General features: G+C 40.6%; 1 protein-coding gene across 1 annotated transcript; it reads right to left on the reverse strand.

Annotated features, from left to right (window-relative positions):
* Positions 1 to 4,822: 4,822 nt before the first annotated feature.
* RCN1 (reticulocalbin 1) lies at positions 4,823 to 16,211 on the reverse strand. Its single transcript, XM_074884922.1, has 6 exons — positions 15,923 to 16,211; positions 12,909 to 13,102; positions 11,144 to 11,322; positions 10,537 to 10,597; positions 7,488 to 7,687; positions 4,823 to 6,855 (listed from the first exon to the last, which is right to left on the reverse strand). The coding sequence occupies exons 1-6, from the start codon at positions 16,144 to 16,146 to the stop codon at positions 6,748 to 6,750; spliced, it is 966 nt and encodes a 321-aa protein (XP_074741023.1). The 5' UTR covers positions 16,147 to 16,211; the 3' UTR covers positions 4,823 to 6,747.
* Positions 16,212 to 18,363: the final 2,152 nt, after the last annotated feature.

An 18,363-nucleotide genomic window follows, 5' to 3' on the forward strand; every position in this document is an offset into this window, starting at 1 on the left:
AAAGTTGTTTTCCTTGCAAAAAGAGGCAAAATAAATTATTATATCCATTCAGATGTCTAACTGTTCTGTAACTGTTCTGTAAACCTAATGCTAGTTGACAGCAGGGCTTTTGAAAGGTCCTTTTAATACTGAAATAATTTCATAACCTTTTTGTGATGATTGAAGTTTTCCAAACTTTTCACCCAGCACATTCAGCAATTGTAGAGCTGATATAGAGATTTTTATTAAGAAACTGAGTAGGGAGCCTTGGAATAAAGTCATGGGGTTTGACTGTTAGCTCAAGAAGATATCCTAGAATTTTAATGGTCATGCAACGGCACTGAAGAAAGACTAATGCAGGAAACATTTGCTAGTTTGTCTAAACTCAAGCATAAATTACTGCATTTATTGTCTCTAGAAAAACAGTACTCTGTAGCCTACAAGAAGTATACAAATACTTTTCTTGTATAGAGTTCACTTTTAACTGTTTTTGTAGTAAATTAAATATTCCAACTCAGTATAATCCTAAATCTGTCTGTTCCAGGTTGGACATGTTTTTGTTTTTGATTATAGATGGGAATAATGGAATAATACTCTTTTTAATATCTTGTATTTGATTTCTTTGTTTAACTATGCTTTGCTGTATCCAGTTTGGAGCAGATGTAATAGTTGTGAAAACTTCCTTTCTTCAGCATAAAGCATTTCAAAGTTATCAGCGACTTGGGGACGTTTGGGGGTTCCCAGAAATGTTATGTCTGTACTGTTAACTGGATTTAAAACACAGGGACAAAGAAACAATAGGGAGACTCAGGCAAAGGAATTGATGCAAAAATCTTCTAAATGAAGAGCAGGAATGGACAAGAGAAGCTTTTGGTTTGGTTAGATTCTAGGACACCTCTCCAGCCACTCTTTTCCCTTCATTTCTGCTGCCTGTGGAATTCACTTGTGCTCAAAAAACGCTCCCTAAGATCTTAAAATGTTTCATCTAAATGTTACCAACTAAAGCTTCCAGGAAGTTTTAGCTATCTCAATTCTTTTGCACTTCATTTGATGCATTTTCAGCTAGCATTCCTCTCTTTTCTGTGTCCCAGCAACCAAGGCCCTGTGAGATGCAGTGAAAGCCATATCAGCAAAACTTCAGTTTAGCTGAATTTCAGGTTGGTGAGGGGGAACATTGGGAGTAATTTGTGAGGGATGTGTCTAACCTGTCAATCTAGTCAATACTACTTTTGGTATGTCTGTGTTATTGTACAGTTGATCTAATATTAAAAGCCCCCCTGCCTGTATTTTTTGTCTTCCTGAAACATCAAACTGGTTTTTGTCCAAACAGAAGGTATGTCCTGAGAAGTCCTGAGAACACATGCTCTTGGGAGTTCAGTAATTGACAATTAAAATTTTTTTGGTTTTGTTTTGTTCTTTTTTTTCCTAGGTACTGTGGCCTTGATACCAACTTGTTAACTTGAATTGCAGCACTGGGATTCACGGTGACCAACACAGCATTCGTTATCATGCACCCATCAAACTTCCTTGGAACCCAACAGCAGCCTCAGGTGGAAGAAGATAGTGCATGCTGGAGCAGCCTATTGGGTAGCTTTATTTTTACACTTTATTTTTATCTAAACCTCAGCAATCTGTTGGGTATGAATGCAGCATCTTGTGTGACAGCTGTTTCTTGGGCAGTGCTGTACTAGAGCTGTTTGAGAATGTGGCAATGGGATTATCAACTCATGTTTCTGTGACACCAGCCACAAAAGCACCAAGGAGCCTTACTGAGGATTTTAAGGTATGTCTTCAAATTTTTCATTAAGTTATTGTACACCCATTGATCCAATGGACTTTCATTTTAAAGGTCATCAGGCTATTCCCATATAAAGAAAAAATTTCCCACTTAACTGTGAAAGCGGCTTGACGTGTATCTAAATTCTTGTTGATGTGATGAAACATTGTCATTTCTAATGTATGTGTCACACTTAATTACTATTCAGATTCAGTATCATGCAATGACTTGTTTTATATAGCTGTCCTGGAATTTCAGGTATGTGGTGGGTTCAGACCACAAGTGTGGCCAACCTCACAAATGTGAGGCCAACTACAAAACATTAAGCAAATACTGAAACTTCAAATGCTAGCCAATCAGATCGTATTTGGACACTTTATAATGATGAAATAAATTCTTCCACATGGAAAATGACAAAGATGCAGTATATGAAACTGAGCTCCAGAACTCTGCTGCCCTTACCAGCACTAACACTTGTGCTGAAGATGGATATCCCTTAATTATCAATAGGAATAGTAATGCGTATACACACTAATTGTATTTTTGTCACTGGCATAGTGGAGAGACGCTCCCATCTGTTGAAGATATTTTCCCTTATCCTGTGGAGAGACAGAATGCAGGTGTGAAATTGCCTGTTGTGTCACATACGCACGTATGTCCCTTCACGCTACGGGAAAGCTGGTAACTTTTTTTTCTGAGGTTTCTTTGAAATTCATCATGTCTGGAATAATCTGTACAGCACTTGAGTTTGAAGGACATTAGTCTTACTGGTGCCTGAAACTTCAGTGGAAAATAATCCTAAATTCCTCTTTTGTAATTGGTGAATATGGTTAATATGTTCCTTGCTGGACATATTAAATGGCATATAGCACACACTAAATTGCAGTGAAGAAAAGAGAAGGACATGGCTTATTAGTGGTGGATGTTTCCAAGTGTTTGACTACAAGCTGAGTCAGGTTTTGCAAAATCTTTGGCCTTGACATGTTTTCTATGACTCCTTCTGTTTCCCTGTAAAACTAGTTACATGTGCTAATGGTAACTTACTGTCTAGGAGGGATGCCACCATCGCTCAACAAAATGGCTAAGTTTGCTTGAACAGACCAGTAAAACATTAGACACTGTCTTCCATGAACTAGACTTATGCTCTATCCTACATGAGTATGAATCAGTCTAAATTCCTAGAAGTTAGTGTGTAGTAGTAGTAGTAAGGAGATCAGGATCTGATGGTTGTAAGGTTATTTCTAACCTCCAGTCTCACCACCATATTGTTCTGCTTGCCTTTGGGTGGCCAAGGCTTTAGTCCCTCTATATAGGGACTAGGAGTTCTGCCATTAATTTCCCTTGGATCACGATTGACTTCTGCATTGCATATGGTAAAGCATTATGCCACTATTGTAAGATACTTCTGTAATTACATCAGCATGGGCTGCATTCTCCTTTCCTCGGGGAGTTATGTACAGTACCTTGATTGGAATAGGAGACAGATTTAACCTGATTGAATCATTAAATGGAAATATAAGACAATGAACATTAGCCACTTAGTTCATTTCATACAGTCTAATAATTAAAACTGCATGTGCAATAATAATGGCTATTCCAGATATCTAAGTAAGAAAAATGCACCTTTGATATGTTGTGCCATAGGCATAATGAAAACATTGAGTTAATGGAGGATCTATGTAATAAGAATTACTATACTGAACCTGCAGTTAGAAATATATAAACATGTTCCCCAACAGAATTTCACTACGTCACAATTCATTAAGAAAATCGGCAATAACTGACAAGATAGGCACAAAATGGATTTTCATGTTGCTGGGATGAAGTATGGCTCCCAGCAATTAATGGTTTTAGTCACATTAAGCAGATAAATAATGCTATCTGACATTACAGTATTTCACATTACACTAAAATTTTGTAACATTTGCTCATAATATGACTTGAAATATGTTACCTAGGAAAAAAATGTTATCTCTGGAACAGTCAAACCCCATTAGAAACCTTAGGCTTGAAAAATCACAACGTTAACAGTTATATCCTCTAGCAAAGGTTTGCGTTCCTTAAATAGTGTTAAATTTAAACCCAGAAGCTCTAGTCTCTTTTGGAGTTACTCTTCCTTAGTGCATTGAGCTTGAAAGGAAAATTCAGTGCACGAATGTACTGTGCATTACTGAATGTTGGGAAGCGAAACACTCTAAAAGAGCTGCATAAAGAAGAGGGTAGCTTTTAGAGTGAAATCACATCAGTGATACTCTGTTTTCTAAAAAAAAGTTTCTATATTCTTCTTTATAAAAAAGCTCCTAATCTTAATATGGCCCATTCATTACCCGTTATCGATAAATAATTTGATTAATTTTAACCTCATTCTAACTGGCATGATTGCCTTTTTCATAGCTGGATATAGTCTACCTGAGTACTATTCTTTTTGTAAAAGATTTTACTGTAAAATACTATGGGTCTAAATTTCCAGTTCCTGCTTGCATGAATAACTCCACTGATTTCAGCGTTCTTACTCATGTAAGTATAGATTTATACTGGAAAATGCCCAATGTGTTCCAAGCATTAATAGGAATCAAGCACAAACATGGGAACATGATTTATCTCTCATGTGATGCTAATTCTATTCCAAATTCATTGAGTAATGTGGAAGAAAATGTGATTGCTTGTCAAGGCTCAGATGCAGTTTTCTGTTGGGACAGTATGCAGTGGATTTGGAAGTGTCATATTTAGCTGAAGGCAACGATGCTTAGTGTCTCAACACCCAACTCCCACTGAATTTCAACAAGAGTTAGCAAACAACCTTCCCTTGGGCTTCACTGAAAATCCTTGGCTTAGCATCCAATCTGAGCTGCAGTTTCACTTGCAGGAAACAAGCCTTTTTTTGAGGTCTTTTAAGGTAGAAGATAATCTGAGTGCAAAGAGTACTGCAATTCTGTTGCTAAAATACAAAATGTTGAATTTTAGTATGGAAGGACTACTACAGAAAAACCCCAGTTCCCAAGATTGTTAGGATCACTGAATACAATAAACCTTTCCAAATCCAAGTCATAAACAAAACAGATAATCTTTTGCATGTGCCAAGATACAATTTTATTGCTTCTCAGATAATACTGCATTTAGGTATTTATTTAACTTGAGGGTACTGGAAAAGCAAAACCAGTTCGCTTATGTCTTATGACATTTGTCCTACTGTATGTTAGTGGAAGAGGTAGGGACTTTTCAGAGACATTGCTGGCAATGTCATAAGAAGTGCACACCGAAAGCTTAATAATTGTGCTAGCAAGAACATGTAATCTCTGCCACTCTGGTATCTAGATTTAATTATCTTCAATTGGAAGATGTAAAATATTTCACCACAGTTTTTATATGACCTTATAAAACTGACACTGTTTATGGAGGTCACAGTGCTGCATTGTCTCATGATGATTTTCACAAATTTGTTAAATTGCTGCAGTGTATCACAACCTGGGAGTCTCAGAGCTCCTCTCTGGATGGTTGTGTGCTCACCAGTGTGTGATGCTGTACACCAAACCTTGAAGGAACCTCCCAAGTCTGAAGCCCTTATCTCCTAGTATTAGTGTTCAGAACAAATTCTAGTGATAGCAATAGCAACTATGTATATTGGACTCTTCCAGATTTTTTTTTTTGATGTGAGGAAGAAACAGTTGTTGCCTTAAGTCCAGCTGCTATTTGTAGATGACCACCCAGTGCTGCAGGAGCTGCCACTGACCCCATGCTTTGGGAACTACGGTCTAAAAAGGCTTGGTTCATACTTTCACATCATCTCTCTATGCTAGTCTGTATCAGTGTTATTGCACCTTCATAGTATCAAAAACACGTATTGGTTTTATTGTGCTTAATTTTAAAAACAGTACATTTAAAAACAACCAAACTTAGATCTAAGTTGGGTATATAAAAATATACATGTAACAGCTCACATTATACAGTATAAAAGAAAGCACCTGTGTGGAAAGCTTACCCCTTTCTTTGGAAGGAAAGCTGTCTTCATGGAGTTGCTTCAGTAACACGTGCTTATACGTATATACATACAAAACAAGAACTTTAGCCACATAAATCTGTCCTCATGTGGTAGGACAGAAGGCCCAGGGGGGCGATATGTCTCATTCTCTCTCCATCACAGAACTGCTGCCATTCACACTGTGTGAACAAGAGTGTGGCTTGGGTAAAGTGCGAAAAGCGTGAGATAAATTATGCTTCATGTGGCGTATTTCCTCCCAGAAAACAGCATAACCAACAGCCCACAAACAATTCTACACTATTCTGTTGTCAAAAGGAGCAGCTGTTGCTATGAACTCCACAACCCTTGCTGAGGAAGGCTGGCAAAGGGTGTTGGGCCACGTGTGCTGTGTCTGCACTGTGATGGGGATTAGAGAGAAGGGCCCATGGTACATGTTGCACTTGTAAAGCTATGAACCAGAGGGTTGCTGGCTACCTTCTGCAGCACCTCTGGCCCAAACTGGGAGAGAAAAAGTATGTGGAAAAAAGGGTTGTTGATTTTGTGTCAAACCTTTCTCTGGATAGGAGGGTCAAAGTATAACTCTAAATTTTTATATGCTATTAAAAAAGATGACTAAATAACTTAGTCTGTTTAAACATTAGGTTTCCTTCTAATCCTAGCTGCATTTCACTATAGTAGAAGTGGGTATTTGAAGAAAATATTTCACTATTAAAAATCCTTATGTTTTTAGAAGTGCCTTTTCCAGTAAGGCTCTAATCTATTAGGAAAAGTTACCTTTTTTTTTCAAAATAAAACTATAGTAATTAGATATTGTATTTAACCATGTGAAAAGAGTAAAAAGTTATTTCTATGCAGTTTCTGAGGTAATAAGCTGGCATGTTAAAAATATATTAATGCAAGTCATTCAGTTGTGAGTGTGTCCCTTGCCCATCTTCCCCAAAAAAAGGGGATGGACTTGGTGATTTCAGTAAAATGGAGAAAAGGTGTGTGGCATACTGGTTGGTATACTGTATCATAGTTCATCATGGTTTCTTGTGAGGTCCTCCCCATAATTAGTAGCTTGACTTCCAACGAACATATTCCAGTTGTCTAGAACCTCCTCTTTCGTTAGTTTTTGATCCTGGTGGGAGGAAAATAAAATCTCTGAGAACATTTTCAAAGTTAAGTAAAAAAACACCAGCACAGACTTACAAGAGCCCTGGGAAACAGCTAGTTCTTCAAAGCAGCAGACTGCAGGTTTGGGAATCATTGTAGTTGTCACGGTGGGTGAAATTTGGACTCAGTGTAAGGCAGAAGTTCCACTCGCTTCAGCTGGGTCAAACTGCTAATTGAAAGTTCTTTGTAATTAACTCACTGCCAAACAGTTATATGCTACCTCCTATGAAATGTATCTTTTATTTTTCTCTTGCAGTCTAAATTAGCATATAAAAGCCATGACCACTCTTAAAAGGAAAAAAATATTTCTACTGTGTCAAAACTTCCAGGTTTAAGATGATGATAATTTCTTATCTAACCTAATGAAAGCAAAGGGAACTTCTAGAGCTGATAAACTGTGTTTTACTACTTTTGTGATTCTAACCCTACCAACTGAAATTGGCATTAATGCACTAGCAATTCTAGCCTCTAAAACTCCATTTAAAGTGTACTAATAAGAAAAATTATTAGGAATAAATTCTTGCAAGCTGCTATGTTTAAAAAAACCCACATCATCTTATGTAACTTTTAAAAAAAGTATAGTAGAATACTAAGTACCTTGTCTACATCCGATTCATAGACTAAGTGCCTGGCTTCAGCTAGTGCATGATCATAGTCTTGTGGGAGAATCCAGTGCTGAATCTCCTCTTTGTCCATCTTTCCATCCTTGTTGAGGTCACGAAAATCTGAAAACTGTTCACGCTCTGTAATCACCCAGTCAGGCTCTGGTCCACCCTCTTCATTTGCAAACATATCAGCTGGAGAAGAAATAAAGGTCTCACTCAAGTTGTATTTAATTTGCAAATTATGCACAAACTAAAGACGTTTGCACAGTGTTCTTCAGAGGAAGACTAAACTTTTCACTCTCTGCACAGCGTTTCTTTGTACAGAAAATGAAATGTGGGGTGTAAATAAAGTAGCTGCTTGTATCTTCTCTCAGGTCTATTTCTTCACTGCTGGTGATTCTGTCCATTCTTACGTGACCCTCGTATCGTAACTGTGCTCTAGTGGTGAGGCTAACATGAGAGGTGAATGTGTTGAAAGGCCATCATCCACTGAATTTCAGAACGAAAAAAATTCTTTTAAGGATCTTTAGTTGAATAGCCATCATAAGCTTTAGGAACTCAGCAATTTTATCTTGTCCTTGCCAGCAAATGTTTTTGTGGATAAGATCAGACTCCAGCCAGCAGACAGTGGTTAAAGGAACAAAAGGTGGAAATTTAGGAAAACAAAAATTGCTAAATGGAACTTGAATGTTTTTGCCCTGCTTTTAGAGAGGTCTGTGTGAGACATCTTGGTAGATGAGTCCTTTTTTAACCATGCAGTGCTGCAGCATACTCTAGTAGAAGGTATTCTTCTACAAAGACCTGGCGAAGTCATGAATCAGTGGTGCATTCTGTGTGAGAAACCACAGGCAGTGAGTGCACTTGTCATAAACTGGTACCACGGGATGGAGTACCATTTGTGACACAGGATGCACAGATTACGTACGTGAGCTGCTCTGTACGTCAGTCCTGTGCTATATTTAAGAAGCATCAGTAGGAAAATGCCACAGTGGCAGCAGCTATCTGTATAAACGGAGTTGGGAGAGTAGCAGTGATTATTAAGAGCAAGTGATGTGTAACTGTTGTTTACAGCATAGGCCTTCCAAATGATGAGCAGTGTGTCCACTTTATTCTTCTGGTCACTGTGCCCACACAATTGTTACCTGCTCAATAGGGCTGCTTATTCCTCAAGCCTTCCACTTTTCTACTTGGTTTTCAAGGATGTGCTAAGGAAAAGTGCACCCCACAAGGATGATCTCAGGGCCAGAGGCTGGCTGGTATCTATAGGAAGTATAAATGCTGGTCTCAAATCTAGGAGTAACCTCCCCTGACCCTGCGGTGTGAACACGTACACTAGGCTGAAGTTCTCTATTGGTAGAACTGTGCACAGTGTCCCTGAAATACTCTGTTACCTGCTCATGCACAATAAGAATTTAGTTCTCTCTGCTTAACATGACTAGGGATATTTTGCTTGGCTGCTTGTGCAAAATCTAAACCAAATTTTGTAAAAGACAAAATAGGAGGAAGGAGGGAGGAATTTTTCTATAACCTTCAGAAAATTTCCCCATCAAATATCTGATCTAGAGACTGAAATTTTTGGACTTCTTTTTGTTGTTCCTTATAAAATACTAATGAAGAGATTTGGTTTTCTCCTTGTTTCTTAACACCAGGTTCATCAAAAATAAAAAATATTACATCTGAAAAAGGGAAGTAGGAATATTTAAGCATAGTTTTCCTCAACTCATGAAGAAAACTTCAGACAACACATTCACTTTCTTTTTTTCATTTTTTAAAGTGCAAATTATATTGTTTATTTGAAGCAACTGACATGTCCTGTCAATTTGATTTTTATCATCCTTGCCAATGTGAGGTGATCGTGACTAGAACATTCTATGTTCCTATCTATAGAAGACAAGAAAAACCAGCATTCACATGGTAACAAATGTTGACAATTACCTTATAATTATATGTAGGTAATGTCACTGAATGAACTGAAATTACTGTGGAAATTATGCTGCTCTGTTATTTCAGTCATAAATGAATAGCATTCACATTCTGAGGCTAAATATAATTTACAAGGAATAGAAGCCCCCTGCCATTAATTAACGTGTGTATATTGTTCCTGATTATATGTGAAGTGATCTTTATAGCACCACCAGAAACAGAAAGATTCATCTGAGTTTGCACTAATGCTTTCCTGGTGCTACTTTTCTTGATTTAAAACATCAAAGTGAGTGCAGTGGGAGAAGTTAGCTTTTGGCATCAGCACAGTGATTCAAAAGGCTAAAACGTATTACGTACTACTGATCTCCAGTCCTGCTTCTGTTTTGGCTGCATAGGTCTAAGTGCAAGACAGCAGCTAACTGCCTAGTGTGACTGAAGTTTGTGCAATTAACTGTGACTGATCTGCTGTTGATTTTGTTCTCTTACTGCCACTGAAGCAATGCACAACTGACTTTCACGCACATCACAACTTCTTTGAGAATCTTAAATCTTAGTGCTATTTTTACACAGTTCATTTCTAACGCATCTTTTATTTCTAGAAGAAACATAATGGCATCACCATACAAATCATTAGAGAAGTATGGGTTTTTACTTACTAATTAAATTAGGAAAGTAACTAGTGGAAAAAAGGTGAATTTTCTGTTTTGCAATGTGTGCTTCCTAGATATTTTACATAGTCAAGTACCATTGAAACTTGGGAAGAGACTAATTCACTCTCTGATCCTCCTGTGTTTCTAAACAATGCCTTCAAAAAGCTGTTAATGTGGTCAAATATACAGAGAGTATTCCTGTCATGAAAAATATTATTCCAGACCTTCTTAGACAAATTATACAAGAATAAGAGGAGAATCTTATGTGTAAAGTGTAAGGAACCTTTTGCCGGTGATGTTGCTATCTGCCTAAAATGAAATTAAACTTTCTGGGTTGGATGGTTGATTTAAAATAGTTGAACTGGAACACAGAAATATTCATCTTTGGGTTGTTACTACTGCTGCAAATTTGAGAGAACATGGAGAAACGGACTGGAGATTATATAAGAAACAAATCTCAACACTTACCAATGTATTCATCTTGATCCACAAAACCATCCTCGTTTTTATCTATGTCTTCTAAGGTTTCCTGGAAAATAGTTTTGCATCAAAGTAATCAAGAGAGAACTGAGAATTCTGGCTGCTTGCCTCTTTGATCATTTCATGTTTTGAGGCCTTGACCTGCCCTTGTACACAGGCAAATGTACTCTCACTGAATCCAGTGTAATTGTTTACACAATGAATATACAAATATCCTTTCATGTTGAAAAAATTCCCTGCATGAATGAACTGGACACCACGCTTAAGGTTTAAGCTAGGGGCAGATACAAGCTTGCATCAAACACTTAACTGCTGCATGTCAGCATACCCTTCTTCTTACTTTGGTGTAAGCCCGTGCCCCGAGACTGTTTCTTGATTCCATCTAGGAGCTGTCGAAGTGCATTTAATAAGTCTTTCTTATACTGAGAGCTCTAAATCAAGTGAATTTCAGAACAGGCATCCCTCTCTGTTCCCCCACTTGGCTATTATGCATGCGTGTCTCTTTCTAAATCCTGCATGGAAAGGTTAGAGAAGCTTTTCAAAGCTCATCCAAAAAATAAAAGTAAAATAATGTAATTGGTTTTGCTCTGCTTACTAAGACAACGATGTTTTTCATATGCTCAAACTCCTCTGGGTGAAGGAAAGCAGTGAATTCTTCACGAGTGGCAGCTAAGTCTCCATCCAGATCTGCGGTTTTGAATCGTCTTTCATCTCTGGGCAGCATTTTTTTAAAACTGTGCTGATCGGTTGCATCTTGGAATTCTTCTGGATTTTCTGCAAATTAATCAAGACGATCTCAAAACTGTATTCCTTCTAAAACATATTACCACAAAGAAGCACCCCAATTTGCTGTTAGAGACTAGAAATAGAAAGGCTTATTGCCAGAATACCTGCTGTGTTAAAATGGAACTTCTCTTTCCTGTGAGGTCAAGCACTTGGTTTGATTTTTTTAAAGGTGACTTAGTAGTATAAGTAAATGTCTGAGTAAGCCTTCTGTTGGAATCTAGGGTAATAGATTTTGCAGTATTGTATATCATCCTTCATGGATTTTTTTTTTTTTTTAATCTGCTTTTATAAGCACTGCTTAGGCAGTATTTGGGGTAGATTTCATTCACAGAAGTTTTATTCTTCTTAGGAATCAGTATGAGCTACACAACTTTTCAGTTTCAAAAAGCAAGCAAACTAAAGGAGAGTAGTTTCAGAAGCTGGCAGACTGACTGAAATTATCTAACTACTACGCCTCTGCTACAGATAACCTAACAATTAGTTTCAGTTTAAAACAATGACATTTTTTCAGGGTGTTCAGTGGCGTAAAATGAATGGTATTTGATATAATTTTTAAAATAGGATCACTAAGCTGACTTCAAACATGAAAAATACTCATAACAATTTCATAATTTGCATGTTGGGAGACAAACACAGTTGAGAGAGACTAGGCCAGGAATCACAGATGGGGAATTTTAAGTGTGCATTAACACAAGACCACAATGTAGTAGCTGTCCTCTGAATATCGTGAATTACAGAGAGCAAAGACAAACTGCTGAGAAGGGCTCCCGGGGATACTGCTGCAGTGATTATGTGGAAATAGTTCCTTCCACAAATGTACTAAGCTCCATTTTAATCTAAGGTAGACTTTGGAATTATTACTGCTACTGGAAGCTTGCTCCAGAAACTGCCTCTACGGTAGGTAGACATTGTCTTCTCATTTCCAGTATAAATGATCAATTAATACCAATTTGTTGTTCTGTCAGCACTGCCCTTTTTCTTAGGTGATCTCTTGTCCTCCTTTCCCTTCATCAACTTATAAAGAGCAAAGGGAATGTATGGGGGGGGGGGGGGGGTGGCGAAATTCAGATATTTCTTTTAATACATGTTTCTTTTGCAAGATTTCTTAAGGATTTTCATTTGCAGTTGATCACAGTCTGAAGTATGTTATTCTGCAAGAACTATTTTAATCAATAACTTTTTAGATCCAGCCTAAATTTTTAGCATCTAGAATCCTAAGAGTTTAGAGAGACTGAATTAACAAGTACTGGTAAACTATACAATATATTATTTTTAATTTAAAGTAACACTTTTAATGTTAAAAAAATATATATTTCTAACTGGAGGAGACTTTAATTCATCTTTGTCAGTACATTTAATAATCCCTCTACAAAACCTTCTGTGTTCTGTGACCCATGTGGAAATGGCTGCAATAAACAACTACGAAGTGCTTTTGACCTCTGAGTAGCCATAAAATTTAATGCGATTTTTCAAGTCCTAAATGTGATACCAAACTCCTGTTGACTGTAAGGCATGAAATCATGCCTTATAGTCTCAATAGTCTTTGAGCATATAATCTGAAAATGTTATCTTACCTAGATAATAACCGTATGTGGCTTGTTTGTATTCTTCCCAGGCAATTTTATTGTCCTTGTTTAGATCATAGTCTTTCCAAACTTTAGCCACATTTTCATAGATATAGCGTTTCTGTACCCGTTTAATCCAGTTTTTTAATTCCTCTGTTGTGAGATAGCCATCTTTGTTGTCATCTATTCTATCCACAATCTTCCTGTAAAGAGAGATCAGCATCCTTAAGAGTTGACAGAAAAACAAACTGCTTGTCAGTACAATTTTAGCAATCTTTATCTGGCCCTGATGTTCCACAAAAACTGAGTGTTCAAAACTTATACAGCTGTCCTACTGGCTAAGACTTTCTTGCATTTTGCAGATTATTTTAAAGGATATGTCTCTATTCATTATTCAATATTGCTATGAATAATTGAACTTGCATGATTGAAAATAGTGAACAAAGTACCTCATATAATACCTGGACTTCTTGGGTTGTATCTACTAACTTAGGGGTAGCTGTTCACTCTCCATAGAGAGTGGCCATGCTGGGCTCAGAGTAGGAGACACTAATGGCAAAACCACAGGAAAAAGCTAGGATTTCATGGACACCTGCAGTTTCTCCTGTGGCTCCCCAGCAGAAAAGTGTGTAATGCCTGGAAGTCTACTTTTTCCCTTTAATGGAGGTGGAATTACAGTCAGTCCTAGTTTCCCACCTCATAATAAAGAATCTAGAGGGCACACATAACAGGTACACACAACCTGCTACCACAGAGATTTAAGCTGCCAGTCTGCAAAGACATCTGGTGACAAAACAAAGGAAATCATTACTATGAAGCAGCTGAAAGAGGAAGGCTTCCCCTCTGCACCTGATGTGAGCACAACTGTATGTTGATAAATTCTGGCCTTGGCCTGTATAAAATAAAAACCAGAAATGTTTCTATTGTGAGGATCTGTAACCATCTTCTATGTTTTCTGAAAATGACAGGCCCATCACAAACAGCGGGGAGAAGGTTTAGAGGACTACAGCCCCACTCCCTTAGCTCATCTCCAGTCCCTTAATGCAGTCTGGGGTGCTGCACCAGGATTATGTCATGCTTCTCCAAAGCCAGGTGAGTTGTGGTACCGCACATGGATGGGCAATGTGCATTTCTTCCCTTGTCAGGTGTGGGAGGACTGGGAGAAGGGATGCCCCTGTCACTGAATCTGTCATAAGGGCAGGTGCGCTCCCAGGTCATGATATGATTATGGGCTGATATGTGCCACAATCTCAAACCAAGATCATACTGTGCAGCTGGTCCTCCACTAAGTCTGCAGGTAGTTGAGTTTGCTGGGCTTTTTCTGTATACTAGCTAGTTCCTTTTTGCTTGCCGGAAGAAGGTGAGAGGACCTTTGCGTTACTCCTGTCTAGCCCTGGGATTCCGATCCCAGCACTGGTCATTGGGATGAACAACATGCTGCCACCTTTATGAAGAAAGGTAAAATAACTTACAAATGCAGCAGCATGCACTTTGGTTAGAGCAGCAGACCATACGTTCTTGTCTTCTCCCAGAAAGCATTTAAAAATATCTTTTCATTAAATCTGTCTTCTTCCTAAAAGCCAGCCACTTGCTGAGAGGTGACACTATTTGTAACCCTCACTGCAGAGGTTGCTCATAACGAAACTGGGTTTTTTCCAGCATATCTGATTATTAAACCACACTAAAATGAAGACAGTGAAGTGTTTTTAAGATCCTCTACCTCCCAGTACACTATCTGAAATTACAAGGTTAGGAAGTGCTGAAAGTTACAAAACTTTCCCACAGGACTCCCCAAGGTGCACACAGTGAAATGACTAAAAGTTAAGCTTCCTCCCTTGCTGAGTTAGTGTTTGTAAAAACTGTTTAAAACCACCTCTATTGTTAAATCATATCCCCAGCTGAAGTATCTATACTGGTGTAAGTATAAGTGTAGACCAATTTAAAAAAGGCATGTCCATTTTAGTGGTTTTATGAGAATCTAAGCCATAGATCATGTATGCTGAGAACATTGTTTCTTTTGCTCCTTCTTGAAACAATGTAGATGAAATTGGTAATTTCTGATAACCACTTGTATCTTGGTGAGTAAACAGATAAAGTAAATAGTAGTGACAGCTTCCAGAAGTATCAAGAGGTTAGTTGGTGAGATAACAGTGATAGAGCTTATGATGGAACTCGGCAACCATACAATGAGTAAGCACCACTCCCTATGGAAGGGAAGTAAAGGTAATCTTACTGAGAACTTGCAGATACTTTAGACGATTTTCTTGTTAGGAACTGCATAAAAGGATCTTTCTTAAATGACTGTTAAACTTAATTCTAATCAGTGATCTGACTTCCCGTAAGTGTAAAGGAGGAAGAAGGCAACTGCTGCACGCAACTGTTCTTGGTGTAAAGAGGAGCACGGAAGCAAGAGCAACGCTCTAAGACGGTGGGCAAAGATGTCACACATGGAAAAGCTGGGGGAAGATGGCTTCAAGTGGACTTCTAAATGGAACTGTAAAGAAGGAATGGTTTAAACCTGATTCACACTAATACAGTCCAGCAATGACCCAGAGGTAAGGAGCTGTAGCAGCAAAGTCCTCCAGCAGTGGGTGAGGTCCGTGTCTGCCCAGCACCGGGCACAGCACCACAGCAGCTCCCTCCTCGAGGCTTACTGCTGTAGGGCCAGAAAAGGCAGGAGAGAAAAATGCAAAGGTGATGATCTGTTAGTTGCTCGTTTGCAGAATCAGCGGGGTGTGCAGGAAGCCTCACCGAAGAGGCATCACTGGCTATACAGGGGTACGGGGTGCTACTCCCCGAGCCCCTCAGGCTGGGAAGGGGCCAGTCTCCCCTGGGGCCGGGGAGCTGGAGCGGGCAGGCAGCGCTCGACACCCTCCAGCCGCTGCCCCTGCTCTGGCGCAGCCCCCTGCCGCCCCCGGGGCGCACAAGAAAAGGAGGCAGCTCCCCCCCCTCCCCGCGCCGGGCCCTCCCCCTGCCACGTTTCCGCAGGCCGCCGCGCTCTGGCCGCCGCCCGCGCCTCTCACCCCAGCCTGTCCCGGCTCTCCTCCGGGCTCAGCTGGTCGAAGCTCCGCGCCTCCTCCTTGCCCAGGAAGGCCTCGTGGTCGTACTGGAAGCCCGGCCGGTCCTCGTGCTGCGCGGCGCCGGGCCGCGCCCGCTCCTGCCGCGCCGTCGGCTTGCCCAGCCCGCCCGGCACCGGCAGCAGCGCCAGCACCAGCGCCAGCCGCCACTGCGCCCCGCCGCCCGCCATGCCCCGCCGGCCCGGCCCGGGCCTAGCCCTGCCCCGCGGGCGCCGCGCACCCCGAGTCCCGCCGAGGCGGCAGTGGCTAGCACACCTCCGCTGCCCGGCGCCCGCCGAGGCCGGCCCCGGTCATCGCACCCGCCCCGCCGCTCCCCGGCCCCGCTCCTCCCCCGGCCGGTCACGGGGGGCGGCCGCGATTGGGCAGCGGCCGCCGGCAGCGCAGCGCGGCCCGGCCCGGCGCCACGTCTGCAGGGCGGTGCGAGCCGAACGGCGCCCGGCGGCCCCCCGCCGCCGCCACCGGGGCCCGAGCAGTTTTTGCCAAGGAAGCCCGGAGAGCCGCGGCCGGCGCTTCCGAGCGGGGAACTTACCGCCCTCTGCCGCTCTTGTCACCGCACCGTTCTGAGCTCAGGCAGTTACAACCCCACCTCGGCACAAACAGCGGCTCGCGCCTGTTTCTCCGTTACCCCGTGTAGTTCATTCATCCAGAGTTACCTGGTTGATGGTTTCTGCTGTCATCATAAATTGGTTCGGAAAGGACAAAAGTGTGATTGTTTTCTTTTCGAGGCAAGTAACAATAAGGCTACAAGTTTAAAAACCCTGTGGCTCTGTCTTGAGTGTTAAAGCAAGCTGATACCCAAAAAATGTGTAAAAGAAAGGTAGTCAGCACTGTCATAGAGAACATTTATCGTGACATGGTCACTGTCAGGGAAGCAAGCTCGGGATCCTGAAAACTGCAGGAGAGAGAAAGCCCAAATCATTCAGCAGAAAAAAAAATTTTGGTTTTTCCTTAAATAGCAATTTATTTTACTCAAGATTGTAAAAGTCTCTAGACACAGGTAATGGAAATTTGCACCTAGTATAATTCCTCTTCCTATGTTACATCCTTAATTCACTACGAGGGAGGATTGTCATTCTATACGGCATGTTGTACGTTAACGATCCTGTTGTAGGGGACCTATTTTAAACTGTATGACCAAACTGTGCAGATAAGCATCACCACTGGAGCTTGTCTGTCCGTTGTTACTTTGGACCTGTGGCTACTACTAGTTTCAAATTGCAACGCCTGGCTTGTCAGCCTGGTCCGCAGGGTATATGAACCATATTTATGATGTGGCCTTTGGCTATACCACTAACATTGACACCACAGCCACCCTTCCACTGTTGTTACCCTGGCAGACATCCTTTTGACCTAAACCTCGTGTGTAGCTGAACTTTGCCTGGCACATGGCTTGGCTGTAATGACAGCAAAAAGGTGGTGTCAAAGACTTCCACATTTGCTGTTTTCTTCCTTTTATGACTCGTGCAAAGTGTGAACGAGAGCCATGCAGGACTAGCGGTGGTTTTGCCTCAGAACCATTGGTGAGAGTAGCAGATTTCAAACATTTATACTGTCAAATACGTTAGTTTGTTACTTAAGTCTAGGCAGAGTGAAACGCTGCTGCACCCTTGCACTTCAGTCACACGAGCTGCCCTTTGCTTTAGGCCTGGATGGACGGTCCTCTGGGTGTGTCTGTACACCCGCAGCGAGCGAGTGCCTCAGTGTGGTTTTGGTGAGAGCTGTGATATGCACATGGCAGCTTGAAATGATTCAGCTGATCATACCAGCTGTGTTTGAGTTTACAAAGTAAGATGCAATGCTTTTATTGTTTGGGGGTTTTTTTTTGTATTAAGCATATACCTGTAAAACAATGTTTTCATTAACATATTCAGGAATCTCATATTTGTGCAATAATTCAGATATGGCTCTTTCTTGTGTCTTGGTCTTCTAATGTTCCTGTCCCCAATTCCTACATCTATAAATGTTGTTTCTAATGTTACTCCGAGGTGAGGCTGGGCTGAATTTTTACCTTCTCAATCCACATGGTGCTGGAGTGTGCTGCTAGTTAAGAGGTAAGTCATTTGCATGGGTAACAGGTATGTTTTACTGCCTATTCACCCCATCAGTGTTGTAATCAAACATCAGCTTGATGTTTGATCTTAATAGCAGAGGAATATGAAGTTATTTGAGGAACATGGGAAATGAATCTATATGTTCTGTTGTCAGAACAATTTGGAGTTGCTTCTGTGAGAAAAGCTACGGTAATAGCAATGCAGAATGGGCTAAGTGCATACATGGTCATTCATTTGAAAGGCTCCAGGCATTGGAAGGGTTTGCCTCAGGGATATGGGTTCTGGCCATCGGAACATTTTAATTTTGCCCTGTGTTTGGGTTCAGGTGTGAGTGAG

The sequence above is a fragment of the Strix uralensis genome, chromosome 15 (genome assembly GCF_047716275.1).
Source record: "Strix uralensis isolate ZFMK-TIS-50842 chromosome 15, bStrUra1, whole genome shotgun sequence".
Lineage (NCBI taxonomy): Eukaryota > Metazoa > Chordata > Aves > Strigiformes > Strigidae > Strix > Strix uralensis.

Coding starts and splice junctions, on each gene's coding strand:
- RCN1 (XM_074884922.1), bottom strand. CDS start 16,146: ATGGCGGGCGGCGGGGCGCAGTGGCGGCTGGCGCTGGTGCTGGCGCTG. Junction 10,598..11,143: donor TGAAAAACATCGTTGTCTTA/GTAAGCAGAGCA, acceptor ACTATTTTCCAG/GAAACCTTAGAAGACATAGA. Junction 7,688..10,536: donor GGATCAAGATGAATACATTG/GTAAGTGTTGAG, acceptor TTTCTTCTCCAG/CTGATATGTTTGCAAATGAA.